At 36.2% G+C, this 14,842-nt stretch overlaps 1 protein-coding gene across 1 annotated transcript in view; it reads right to left on the bottom strand.

Annotated features, from left to right (window-relative positions):
- The window catches only part of LOC120626504 (facilitated trehalose transporter Tret1-like), a 49,129-nt gene that overhangs the window by 18,540 nt on the left and 15,747 nt on the right, over positions 1 to 14,842 (bottom strand). Inside the window, exon 2 of the mRNA XM_039894034.1 lies at positions 3,336 to 4,233. Coding sequence (XP_039749968.1) covers positions 3,336 to 4,217 — 882 coding nt within the window. The 5' untranslated portion in view covers positions 4,218 to 4,233. The remainder of the gene's footprint in view (positions 1 to 3,335; positions 4,234 to 14,842) is intronic.

Here is a 14,842-nt window from a genome sequence, read left to right as displayed (position 1 = left end):
TCAAGATGGTCACTTGTCACCAAGTGCTCGGGTTAATCTTAACCTAATTTCCAGCAAAGCTTGCTTGGCGTATGTTTGGCCTTGCGCCTTTATTAAAAGTGGGTTAAGTGTCATTGTAGCACTTTGTACTAAGTTCCAGCCAAAGGGAGAAAATTATACTTATTCGCCCTTTTAGAAGAGTGCTAAGATACTAAGTGCGTGAACACACAAGAGACGTACTGTGGGATAAAAAATGTTAGCCCATTTTTATTCGATGGCGCACTCTCTAGACTCTAGCGCGCATGAAGCCCTGGTAATTGATAACGTAGATGGAATCAAATTTATCGTTTTCCCTATCCTACGTTTAGCCCAAAATTAATAATCAATCCAATTTTAAATCTTTTGATCAAATAATAATGTTAGTATAGTATAATATCCTAATCGAATAAAAAAGAGCAACTACTGAGTTTCGGCTCGAACCGGTGATAGAGTCACTACAAACAGACATACTTGACGTTTCAGAAGTGCTTATAAAGTAGGCCTACTTGAAATAAATGAATTTTTAATTTTTAATCGTTGAGTCGGAAAATTTGTATTGAATTATTTATTTATTTATTGCACTATAAGTTAGCTTTTGACTGTAATCTCACCTGGGTTTAATTTATGATGCAGTCTATAATGGTAGCGGGCTAACCTGTTACGGAGTTTGGTAGTCATACCCCTAATTGGTTTCTACGCAACATCGCACTGGAACACTAAGTCACTTAGCGGCACGTCTTTGTCGGTAGGGTGGTAACTAGCCACGGCTAAAGCCCCCCACCAGACCAAACCAGATAAAATTCAGAAATTATAAATTCCCAATTTGCCCCTGCCGGGAATCGAACTCGGGGCCTCCTACTTACATTAATAGCACTCACCGTTGCGCCAGGAAGGTCGTCAAAAAATAAATACTTATCTGAGGTTGTAATTAGTTTTTTGCTAGTGATAATATCCAGGATCACAAGTTGTGCTCTACGAGGCACGGGAGCAGACACTCCTTACTTCTATGGGAATCGAATCCAGGAAATCGTGTCCGTATTTGAGCATGATACCGTTAAACCATGGAGGCTCATACTCATGTAATACATATAAACTAAATATAAAAACCAGTTTGTCGGAAAGGGACGGCCCATTAGTCAAACCCGAGGGCCACTCATGACGCTAACGTTGGTGTAATGACTGTAATTATGTTCCTTCCAACCCCCTTCCGCCCCAGATAACAATGTTTACTGACTGTATGCTACAGCGGTGATAGCCCAGTGGGTAGGACTTCGACTTCGTTATCGCAGGGCCGAGTTCGAATCCCAGCACGCATCTCTAACTAAAAGCTAGGTGCGTTTTAACTTATTAAATATCACTTGCTTCAACGGTGAAGGAGAACATCGTGAGGAAACCTGCATGCCTGAGAGTTCTCCATAATGTTCTCAAAAGTTTACTTTACTTTACCACTTACTAATTTTATTACTATTATATTACACTGTGTATCTTAATAAGTTAATGATATATGTACGTTTTTATATTCAAGTTTATATAGATATATGTTACTTTAATTTATTATTATTATAGTTTTGGATTTATTTAGTTACTTTTTTTTTAAACTAAGCTTAAAATGTGGTCAGTGGATGGCTACGTATTTCCGTGGTGTTACCTGGTACAAGGTGCCAACTGAAAATCAGCGCTGTATGCTCCCACTGGCATATGCAGCACAATGCTGACTTGGCACCTTTTTTCTAGGTTGTACCACACATAACATATGTGGTGTTGTGAATATTGTAATGTGTGGCGCAATGTAAAAAATAAATGTTTCTTTCTTCTTTCTTTCTTTAAAAGTTTGTGGAGTCCACCATTGTGGGAGCATTTGTGCCCTATAGTGGTGATGATGATTGACTGTATCGCAAATGGTTATGGAGAAATTCAGTAAAAACCCAACTAGTAGTCAATCTCGGGTCATCATCATCACAATGATTGGCGCCAAGAACTTCTTTTTTACAAGCTGGTATTCTGGAAGTCATAGAACACGTCTTGGCTACGTGAATTTGGCAACCCCTTGGGTCATATATGCGAAGACCCCTGGTTCGCAGGCACGTGCCAGGTGCAATTTGGGTTTTCCTGAACTTTCTATGGGCTGGAAGGAGGCTTCGTTTACCGACAAAGACGTACCGCAGAGAGATTAAGCGTTTCAGCACGATGATCCGGTTTAAGTTTAATTTTACTGCCATAACTTTATCCGATTAAATTTATTTACTAACAACTTTATTTACAAAGTACCCTTTACACCCATTCATTCTCATTAATGAATACAGCAATACCTCTCTTCACTACAACACACACACACACACACAAACAACAGACATACACCTTTATATTTATTAATTTTTTATAGAGAGGAACAAGTAGTATATAACATATTTATAATCAACCTTTTACAAAAATTATAAATCAATTAGCCCGTTAATATATTCCTATTATTATTAAGTAATTATAACTGCATGTTTAATATTTAAGCTAAAAATAATCAAAAACCCTAGGGGGTGAAGGCACTGAAGCTGAAATACAAGGTTTCTTAGTTTAGCTTCAGAAGCTTGTAGTAATATAATTTTTTAAGATTTCATGGATGGGGCATCCTATAAAATAAGAAATGTTTTTACTATATTGTTTAGACTTAAGATTTTTGGAAATAAACATTATTATTATTATTATATTATTATTAGCCCCTTACCATCTTACACGACATTATTACTTACTTCCCGGTTTAATTTAAGTAAAGGGCTAACTTATAGTGGAATAAAAAAAAAGTAATAAAAATGTACTCGGAGCGCCGCTATCCGTGGAATTAGCTTTGGTTTTGCAAGAATAAAGGACAGATGCGTATTTATATTTATTATTTTATAATAACTAAAGAGTCATTTATGACGTATTTTTTATTTATTTATAGCTTTTATGAGGTAATGAATGTACTCTAAATAAAAAAAATTACAAAATGATGCCAACTCTGTTACCTACTATTTCTAGGTTAACAGTGAATATCACTGGAAAAGGACAGGAGCATTTTTAGACCTGTAATTTAGTTAAGTTTTCACATTCTCGTTATCCCATTTTCTAATGCAGTAGTATTAATATACGAACATAGATTAAAACAAATTGATTGAGGCTTAAGGCATATTTTATTTTTAAACAATTGGTAAAGTTTGTGAAAAGCTGCAATGAGCTGAATATTCACTGTAGCTCACGACATAAAAAACATGGAGAAGCTTTAAAGTATTTTGGTTTAATTATTTCAGACGAAATATCGTTTCTAGCAAAAATTATAAACGAACCTGTGGCAAATGTCTGGACTTGCGCTGCACCGGTATCTCGCCCCCCGTTCCCGATAAGCACTTCCCGTTCGGAACGTTCCCCTTTATCTCCTCTTGCTTCTCCGGCAGCCTTATCGGTATATTATTCTTCTCAAAATACCCGTTCTGGATCATTTGGTCTAGCGAAACCTCCAATTCTCTCACAGCAACCACTTTGCGACCGCAAATTGGATCGTCGATAACCATCTTGCGACAGCCAGACACTTCAGAGAATTTAACGATCTTTTTAGCTTCATCCTTCTTAGGTTTCTTAACTTGATCCTTCTCAGGCGGATCGGTCGTCCAGTATTTAACATTCTTCTCCGATAAGCGTAAAGGTTTACACACAGCCACGTTTTTTGGCTTTTGATTCGGCTGAGTTCTGTTGATAGAATTAGGTCTATGTTCGTTTCGATCTGTTAGCCTAATTTCGTTTCGTTTTATATCAATTCGTTCTTTTTGTATATGTTCATAAGACTCCCGCGGCTTTCGTTTCTCCGCTTCAATTCTGAAGTCGTAATAGTCTTTTTTGTATCGACGACGGTCGTCATTGTAGTATTGATTTCTAGGCAAAGAATTATACTTGTTAACGTATGATGTTTGCAAGTTTAAATACTCTGGTCTAATTGGTCTGAATAATGAAAGTCGTCCTTGAGCCTCGTCGAAGTCCGAATAGATGTCTTCGAACACGTAACCGTTTTTCCTCTTCGGTTTTTCAATTTGTTCGAAGCGTTCCGTTCGAATGCGGTTCGGTTCTAAATGCTGCGCTTCGAATCTACTTATTTCGTGTCGTCGCCTCCGTTCGTATTCGTAATCAAAGTCTAAATGTCGGTCGTAGAGTAGTCTCTCGCGGGATCCAGCCATTCTTTTATTAGGTTTCCTGTAAAAGAAAGGTTGAATTTTAATGAGGGCTTTGTAGGATCCGACGAATCGAGGGAATTCGCTGACTGCGAAATTGAGGGCTGATTTTCCCGAGCCCTCGTTATTAGGACGTTGGGTTAACGGTTGGGGCTTTATGCATAATATTATACGGTTTTCTAGACCATTGCACGTCTCAGATCGTTCATTTAACTCCTTAAAGTAAGAAGGAGGTCCAATGGACATACTTGTATGACTACGTTGATATTCGTACCTAAATATCAACGTAGTGTGTAAACATAATTTTTATTGTATCTGGCTGGTGGTAGGCTTCAGCTGTGTTTAGTCACCACCCTACCGACAAAGACGCGCCGCCAAGCGATTTAGCTTTCCGGTACAACGTACAATACGATTAGGGGTATGGGATAAATATGACTGTCATACCTCTAACAGGTGAGCCCTTAACGATCTTAGACTACATCCTCGCTTACCAGCGGGTGAGATTCCAGTCAAGGGCTGACGTGTAGTGGAAGAAATTAAAAATAAATATTGTATAGGTAAGGGCGTTTTTACGCATATTGGATATTGGATAGAAGGAGGCGTTACTTTGCGGAAATCCATAATATATTATGAAAATGAAGCTTAATTTACTCGCGATAAGCAGGAGCATCTGTATGGTGTAATTTATAATTTCTTTAATCCGCAGACTCCGCACCAAACAGATCCTTGGCAATGTACCCTCTACGCACGTTTTGCTCCAAAACCGGAGCATCCTCAGGAGATGTTGACTCCACAATAAATAATTGTTATACTTAACATTAACTTAAGATTCTCCTGCTGTGCGCGGAGTATAGCAAATTAAGCTTAATTTTTATAATACGTTTTTACGCATGGTTTTTTTATAAATATAAAGGCGGTCGGTTCCAAGTATTTGAGAAAGATTGGAAGAAGACCTTCCGAATTCGAGTACGTAACTCATAAAGGAAAACGAATGTTCCATAACCGAGAGTACAAATATCTTTGCCAAATATAAATAATTCCAACCGAGCCTTATGATTGAAACATTTAATATTAAAGCCGAACACAACATCGCTCTATATTCCCAATATTCATACCACAATTCAATATTCAAATGGGTAGAACGTGAAATTAATATTATCTTGTTAGCTTTGAACGAGTTCCAGCTCATTTGCATGCGGGATCCAATTAATTGGATCGGCGGATGTTACACATGAATTTTGCATAGCTCTAAATGGCTTAATGTTTTACACATTTTTATGCTTAAGGTTTTTGCTTGAGGTGAACGCGCGTTATCAACAGCGAACGCTTTTCGTGATCTAAATGTAAAACAATTCTATGATTATTCTTTTCACTATTCAATATTTTATTGAATAATACTACTAAGAATAACTAAGAATTTTAATCAAATTCCTAAAATTGCAAATAAATTTTATAGATAATATTTTATCAATAAGTTTTTCTTAAACTACTATTTTAGTTACAGCAAAATTAATCGTTTAACCATTCACCATCAAATTTGTTAACATTAGAGAAATCGGTAAAGATAATGGTTCGAAATTAAAATTAACATAAATCCTGCCGATGAAAATTATATAAATTAGCAAAAATCATATTTTGCAAATTATAAAATCTTATCAAATTAGTGTATAGTCTTCGGTTCTCGATATATCTACAAAGTTTGAACGAAATCAGACCGATTAAAGAGGGTCAAAATCAAGTCCAAAGAAGTCGGTCACAAACATACATACAGGTGAAGCTGACATAAAGAATGTAATATGAATCCGGCTTTGTCCGTGTTATGTTCTAGCAGAGTTCAACGATTAAGGCTACAGTTGAAATTCACTGTGTCAACGAATGCACTGATTTCGAAGGACTTTCTGCTCTCTAAACTGCCTCACCGTTCTCGTTGTTAGAATTTTAAGGAGAAGGCTATTTTGGGAGTTTTCTGTGGGAGATTCCTGAAGAATAGAATTGGAAACATAGAGATTTGCAAGAGAACCAAAGTCACTGACATAGCCCAAACTATCAGCAAATTGATATGGCAATAGGCAGGCGGTGCATGATGGCCATTGCAAAAGAAAAGTTCAAGAGGAGAGACCAGGAGCAATCAGGCGTAGTGTGGGACGCTCTACTGGACGATGGACCGACGACATAAAGAGGGACGGGGAGTGGCTGGATGACGAAGGCTGAGGAACTGGTGACGCGGCGCTTCTTGGTAAAGGCCTATGTTCAGCAGTGCAGGTCCGCAGGCTGAAATGATGGTGTTAAATGCTCGTCACAGTCACCCATCGTTCCTAACTGCGTATCACAACGATTTGCGCTATCACAAGCAAACTACACCGACCTCAAAACATGCAATAACTACCTCTTAATAACACAAATTTCCAAACGTTCACAAGGGGTCGTGATATGGCGGAATTCATACAAAGAAGTTTCCAAATACGAAATTCCAGGGAGCATGAAATGTCGTAAAAAGTTGACGAGCTGAAAATGTAGCGAGTTACGAACAGACCGACGCTCCGACTATAGTAAAGCAACTAGGGTGGAAAGTGTTGCAAATATATCAAACTTCGATGTTGTTTTTACCCGTGACGCGAATTTTTGGTCTTACTTGTCTGTGTGTTTGTGTGTGTGTGTGTGTGTGTGTGTGTGTGTGTGTGTGTATGTGTGTGTGTTGTATGTGTGTGCGTGTGTGTGTGTGTGAGAGAGAGTTTGTGCATCTGTGTGTAAGTCTTTGGCAACGTATTTCCCGAACGGATGAACTGAATTAACCGAAACCGCAAAGGTATGGGCAAAATAGTACTCCATCATTTTAGACTGCATCATCACTAACTAGTAGGTGAGATTGCAGTCAAGGGCTAACTTCTAAGTGAATAATATAAAAATCGCAGCCTGAGTGCTGTGCCAACTAAGCCAAGGTCATCGTACCACCAATGCAGAAATAATTTAAGGCCTTTATATCATTCTCATAGCGACAGCTAGATCTATCTAGCAGTCTCAAGGTATCATATTGTAATAATATGAACCTCGAAAATCCACATTACAATTTGAAACTTCAAACGAGAGATGTCGCATTGCTTTTATGTGGTGTTATAGGTTTCACGTGTCTTTGTCTGTGTATGCGCGTGTGTGTGTGTGTATGTGTATGTGTGTGTGTGTGTGTGTGTGCGTGCGTCTGTCTGTGGCATCGTTTCCCGAAACGATGAACCAATTTTGATTTGATTTATTATATTTGTTGAAAAACTTTCCAAGGTGGCTGCCGGCACATAATGGCAGATTACATCTCTCTCAACGTGAGTATCAAATGAAAATGGCTTGACTAGTAGAATGTTCACTATTTTGCCTATTCAATAAATTACTTGGCGTGCGCTTAGAAAACAAAAGATAAAATTAAAAAATATACACTACATGATTAAAGAACTTATTATTAGCTACAAAGAATATATCTCACTATTATAGTTAAGTAACACTAGCTTTTGTGTTCGAAATAAATAAAAATAAAATAAATAAATTAGTATCGCATTATTATTCCTATACATATAAAGTTATTTATATAGCAGTTAAATACTTTTACATTTATTCCAATCGGTCAGTTATTGTAGAAGCTTTTCCCACTTTAAAAAATTTAAGGACTACACCTAAACATAATTTAAATGAAGAAGTTCTTTTGAAAAACTACACCAGATTTTTTTACTGAAAAATGCTTTAAAAACAAGAACAAAACTAAGCTAGTAGTTAATAAAATTTTGCATTCTAGCATTCACTAAATCGATTCACTGACCGAGAAGAGTTGATATTATTTAAACGTCTTAAACCTATATAAATCAAACAGAGCCCGAGTATTTAATCAAAGCTAAAAACCATCAATAATCTGATGACCATGACTATCATCTGATTAAAAACCTTAGGTGTAATTATTGCTTTGATAATAGTTTTAAATGACAACGTGAGATGGTGATAACAAAAAGAAGACCCGGCTCAGTTCGTTGTAGGGCTTCCTCTTAGACCAGGGCGCATTTGGAACCATCGTAGATTCAGTTTTGAGTTTACCATACGCATAAAAAGTGTCTTCTATGAGCCTATTTAGATAAAGAAATATTTGACTTTGACTTTGAAATCGCGATAAAACACGCCTACGTATAAAAACTGCACTTAAATTTATCCATCTGCTTAAGCACAATAATTATCGATACAATTTGTAATGTATGTATGACGTTATTCTTGTTGGCGACTACGGTTGGCGCAGTGCGGTAGGAAAGTTGCCCGCTTTCGATAAATCTGGTATCCGATCGCTTCCTAAACTGGTAATATTTATTAATGCAAATACCCGCTAGTCCGCTAGTGAGGAGCGTGTTGGGTCAAAGCTCTCCTCATTCTCATTAAAAAATAAAGATCGATGCCAACCTTAATTTCATTCCAGTCCTACCGTCATAGTATTACCGATATGCTCATTTCTGCCGCCAAGCAGCATTGCGTTTTTATCATAAAAGAGGCGTGGTTTTTCTTCTCAGAACATAAAACATAAAAGAACATAGAACATAAAAGTTGATAATTCCATAAAACTAAACTGTTGCTCTTTAAACGTTGTTATAGAAAGCAGTTTCAGATGTGCCTCTCACATAACTTTTATTTAAAATACAACAGTATTTTAAATCTTTATGTAAATAGTATGATTCGACCACCAATTAGGGAACCTAATTCGAGGAAGAATTTGGCAATAAACCTCTTAGAACTGCTGTAATTATTTCGATACACAAAAGCTTATAGTTTGTCCCACAAGAGTTGACACACTTGTAGAAGTAGAAAGAGTTGCCATACTCATAAATACCACAGAGTAACACACATAGAACTTTTTTAATTATAAAAACTTTCTTAGTCTCCGACTATATTCTAACACATTCATGACCTTTTTGGGGATCACATCATGTCTAAACTGTTTTATATGTAAACCTAAACGATTATTTCTTACTTATTTCATTTAAAAAGTATTAGAGAGTCAGAGGGAGATAAGAAAACATGAAACAAACATTTTTGACTTCACAAAATATTAGCCTCCTTCTCAATGCGGTGTATACAGGTCGAAGAGAGGTAATAATAAAATTTGAAAGAGTGTTTGTTTGTTTGTTTTTCCTTTACACCATAACTAAGCAACCAATAAACTTTATTTTTGGCATAGAGTTACGTATCCCAGGAAAATAAACTCCGATTTTGGGTTTTGTAAAAAACCTTAATAAACGAGGACGAAGAAAACGTGCATATGCTAGTTTTTTATGCACGTTCAAAGTCTCTACAAAAACTATTGGCCTTACATGAAGGATCAGAGTCACTTAGCGATCGCGAGAGCTATGCTTTGAGAATCTCTATCTGACCAAAGCAGGAATGAGGAGGTCAGAAAAAAAAAGTTTATTTCGGTAAGAAACAAAGTGGTATCAATATATCACTGAAGCTTTCTTTTAAGAGTAGTTAAAAGAAAGGGTAGACCCCTGTGTTAGAAGACTCCGCTCTTCCATTACAATCAGGTCAGAAGAACATGAGTTACCGCCACAGCTTAACGATTCGGCAATAGGCGGGACACATAACTCGAAGAACCGACGGAGGTGCTGGAGTGCCGACCCCGCACTGAGAAGCGCAGTGTTAGTGGATGCCCTACTAGGAAAACAGACGAAATTAAACGAGTCGAAGAGAATCGCTGGACACTAGTGGCATAAAATTAACAATGGTTAACAAAATTTAAAGAAATTTATTTGTATCCAAAAAGAGTAAAAATAACATTTTATAAAAAAAAAAACATGAACTATAATTTTTCATAAATTTGCAGAAAATCTTTATGATCGTAAAGAAGTCCGTCCCATTTCCTTGAATTCGTTAAATTCTGTCTTTTGTCTGATGGGAGGCTTCGGCCGTTCTTAATCGTTTAGCAGGACGTCTTTTTCGGTAGGGTAACTAGCCACGACCGGGGCCTTCCACCAGACCAAACCGTAGAAAATTCTTAAATTATCAATTCCAAAATTTCTAATTGCGGGATCGAACCCGGGACCTTCAACTTGAAACCACAGCGATGGCACATGAAATGGGTTTGTAGAGTATGAATTAAAAAATTCGGTAAATAATACTTTGGTTCTGGTATTGGTATATCGATACAAAAATCGGTAACTTCGAAACCACGTACAAAGTAGAAGAATTTAAGTAGGTACCATATTTTATCTGCAGAAGTGGATTCGCGAGCGGAGCGGCTGTACGCAGATTGTCGTTTATATCAAATGTTGGAATATAATGTAGGGGCTGTCGCAATGCGGGCCGGGCGACTGCCAAGTTTATTTTATTAATTGACGGGCCTTTAGCGCGGACGCACACGTACCGGCGCGGCGCCGGGCCACGCCCCCTGGACGACCGAAGTTTAAGGTCACTCTGCATCCAATCTGTGCAGACAAACCTTGTTAGGCCTGACTACCATCGCTTAATTCAGTATTATCCTAAAAAAATTAATAGTTCAAAAAAACTAAAAAACACGCGTGGTATAGAAAACTAAACTAATTTGTACGTTTTAGTTTAGTGTGTAAAAGCGTGATTTTTTTAGTTTTTCTTAAACTACTAATTTTATTAAAGCATAATTAATCGGTTAAACAATTACCTTCAAATTAGTAAATATTAAAGATATCGGCTAAAGATAATGGTTGAAAATTAAAATTAACATTATTCCTGCCTCATCAACTATAGTTAAAAATTTTATTTAATAACAAAAATCTTTGTATTTCAAATTGATATTTTTTATAATTTTATCAAATTAGTGTATAGTCATCGGTTCTCAATATATCTACAAAGTTTGAACGAAATAAGACTGTTTGAAGAGGGTGAATAAACTAAAATCAATATAACACATATATTTTCTTTGTGTCTTATAATAATGTAATATTTGTTAAATACTGCAACGCGAGGTTGCCAAGTTTCGAGTACCTATCTGGCATCAATGCATACTTATTAATTCGTGGATTGAATAACATAATTCTTGTGGCATGCAGTCCAAACGTCTAGATTTAGGTAACATTACCTAATAGGGAAATGGGTATAGGGGTTATAGATATGATATATATGTATATTTTATATAGTAATAAATAATACATACAACGGTGGTCATATAGTTAGGAACGCTTATTTAAAGGGAAGGCTTTATCAAACTGATAAGTTACTAATTGCATATTGTATTCTTTTTATATTTCTCTCGTTATCGCAAAACTGTTCCAAAGCGGTATATTCGTTGATACACATGACTGGCGTACATACATAAAGTTTTTACATTAGATCTGAACCTAGCATCACTCTTCATGCTTACTGGCTGGTCCCATAATTCAGAACGCTTACGTAGTATATTTTTTTATTTAAATTCAAATAGAGAACACTCTGTCATTCGTATAATTTTGGCGCCATTTAGCGCTGTAAAACCATGGGGAAAAATAAAAGTTGTGGTCAAGCTACAAGGGAATTAATAATAACACTTGGAGAGAAGAATTGGTCGTATAAAAAACGATGTACCACGTGTACCTAAACAGAGAAAGTCTTCTCGTCGAGATGATCGAAATATCTTTCGTTTGGCAAAACATTTAAGGGGTTTAGAGCTGAGAAAAGAATATTTTGGTCAAAACAACCCTTCAGCAATCTCGGCAAGCACTATTCAAAGGCGTTTGGTAGAAAAAATGTTGCACGGAAGAATAGCAAGAGAGGCACCTATGTTGAAACGATACCATAGGCATGCTCGACTTGATTTTGCAAAATGTTACGAAAACTGGACAGTTAGACAATTGAAGAATATTCTTTTTTCTGACGAGACAAACATTAATATGATGAAAAACATTATGTATGACGCCCTTAAACGTACACAAAAGTGTCATTAAAGCTTGGTGAAGGAAATGTGAAAATTAGGGTGTGCTTTTCAGGACATGGTGCTGGACATGATAGAAGGAAATATAGATCAATTTCAATACGAAAATATACTAGAAGAAGCAATGTTACCTGACGCTGAAGACGTGCTTCCGGTTATTTGGACATTCCAGCACGACAATGATCTTAAGCATACTAAACCAAATAGATAATCATTGGTTTTGCATGTTCAGAGTCAAGAAAGAGGTTTCAAATCGACAGTGTGGCAATTTAAGACGGGAAGTTTTCTTAGATGAATGGAGCTCTATTGGATATGTCAAAAAAATTTAGAGTCAATGACTCGCCGTTGTAAAGTTGTTATTAAAAGCCGTGACCATGCCACTATTATTATTATTAATTTTAGTTTAAAATGTATTTAATTGCTTATCGCACTTTACATTCATGTTATAGGATTTCTGAATCTTAAATTTGAAAAATCATTTATTTTAAGTATGCCAGCTTTATAAGCTGGCATACTTAAAATAAATGATTTTTAACATTTGTAACGCCAAGTGTCTTTATTTGTAGTGACTTTATCACCGGTTTGGAAAGCAGATTCTACCGAAAATAAGCCAAGAAACTCCGCAGTTGCTTTTCTCCAACATTTACAATCATTTTTCTATCTTGCGGGAGATGAGAGCATAGTTGGTTGCTTTTAATCTTTTCACTAAGAAATTCATCAAGTGTATAGTAACCTCGCTGTAAAAGTAAAAATGTGTTTTAACACATTGTTTTAACTAATGCATTGAAAAGTTCAAGTGAAACTTCTGGAAAGTAGCCTTTGATAGATTGGGATTGATATAGAGGGAATGGACCTGGATGACCTTGCCTGGCTAAGTTGGTTGCAGTTTTCATGCAGTTACCATCATCCCCTAAAATTAGTATTATCATGTTAAATGTATTAATAAGTAATACATTTAATAATAGTAATAATGGTAATTTAATAATAGTAATGTTTAATGCCTGTGATAAAGTATACATGGATAAAACATTATTGAATTTAAATTTGGATATTATGAATGGATATCAGAAGTATTAGGATAAATATAAGGTTTACATGGTAGCTAAAGCAAATGTGTAATGTATTCTCTCTGACTCTCTCGCCAACTTAATCCTGTACATCTATGTTTTTTGTTCATTTATCGTGATGCAGATTCTAAATTAGTTTCACTTGAAATATACACTCAACCCCACAAAAGGACTTTTGTACCTTTCGCAGACGATATGTCAAACATGTCGTTAACAAACATGTCAGTAATGAAGGAGAATGGGACGACAAATGCTATGATTGAATGGTAGACATAATTCCAGCCCATGCCAATCATTACATTAATATGCAGAGCATTAATCGACTGCAGTGCGGGAAGCACAATGCGGATTATTAAGATGGAGAGATAATGCGATATCTCCGAGCTTACATGAATGTATCTGCACGTTGTCCATCTCTAAGTCTGTTTGTTCTTATAAACATAATTCCTTCAAATCGTAATCTGTACTAACATTATAAAGTAGCGATCCCTCGGGACTTCGTCCGCATTTCCATCTACCTTAAAAAAAAAATTATACATTTTGCCGAAACTTTAACAATTTAACAGTTCACGTAGCTCTCAAAAGGAAAAGAAAGCCCCGATTTTGAAACGTTCTTCATTGTTGCTATGCTCCAATTGGTCTAAGTTTGATGATAACGTTCCTCGATAAATGAGCTATACAAAACTTAAACAATATTTCAAATCGGACGGAGTAGTTTGTCCAACCACTGTCATACTTGTAGTTTTACTAAAATAAATATAGATACAGCCCTAACACCACATGCAAAATTATGTGACTCCTGCCACTTTATTGGGTACGCTCACGTGATTTTTGACATAGAGTGAGTTGATAAGACTCTTTATGACAGGAAAGCACAAGGTTTGATAAACCATGTGATTTGTAAAAACGGTAATAAACGCGAAACCTATGGCCAAGTTTAAATTACATTCCAAGTTGTAAACAGGTTTTGCAAAAGCTTCCTGCACAAGGGTTCCCTAGCAATATGTTAAAAGGAACCCTGATAAGAGAGAAGGTTTCGATTTAGAATCACTACACTATTTTCATCAGTGTAAGTTCAGTGTTAGAGCATGGCATTTCAAAACGTTGCATTTCCACTTCCCCTTTTTTTTTGCAATATTTATTAAACTTACATAAAATGCCTTATTGTTAAAGTTATTATTTTTAAACTCTGACGCAAAAATTTTATACGTCTCTCTTTCTCTCTCTCATGTCTGTGTGTGTGTGTGTGTGCGCGTGTGTCGTATGTGTTTGTATATGTGTGTGTGTGTGTATGTATGTATGTATGTGTGTGTGTGCGTGTGTACGTGAATGTGGGGGCGGAAAACGTAACGGCTCATAATAATTATTCTTTTCCGTCCAGAAAACATAACCTAATCATGAAAACTTGATTGATTTAATAATAGAAACCACTTTGTAAACCTCAGCATCATAAATGCCATTTCATATGAAATGAAGTATAGCAAGTAACCAGTGTGTTTGCGCCGAGCTTTATAAATATGTTGAGCATTTCCCCCATTTTGCCAAAAACGCTTTGGATTCTCCAGGCAAATTGAGAAATTCTGGACGCTGGACGAACGGTCATCATTATAAAACTGAATTTATACACACGAATTTATTATTTATATATAACTGTTTCTTTGTCCACA

The sequence above is a fragment of the Pararge aegeria genome, chromosome 1 (genome assembly GCF_905163445.1).
Source record: "Pararge aegeria chromosome 1, ilParAegt1.1, whole genome shotgun sequence".
NCBI lineage: Eukaryota > Metazoa > Arthropoda > Insecta > Lepidoptera > Nymphalidae > Pararge > Pararge aegeria.
The sequence above is the reverse complement of the archived record's forward strand: the minus strand, read 5'-3'. Positions and strand labels throughout refer to the sequence as shown.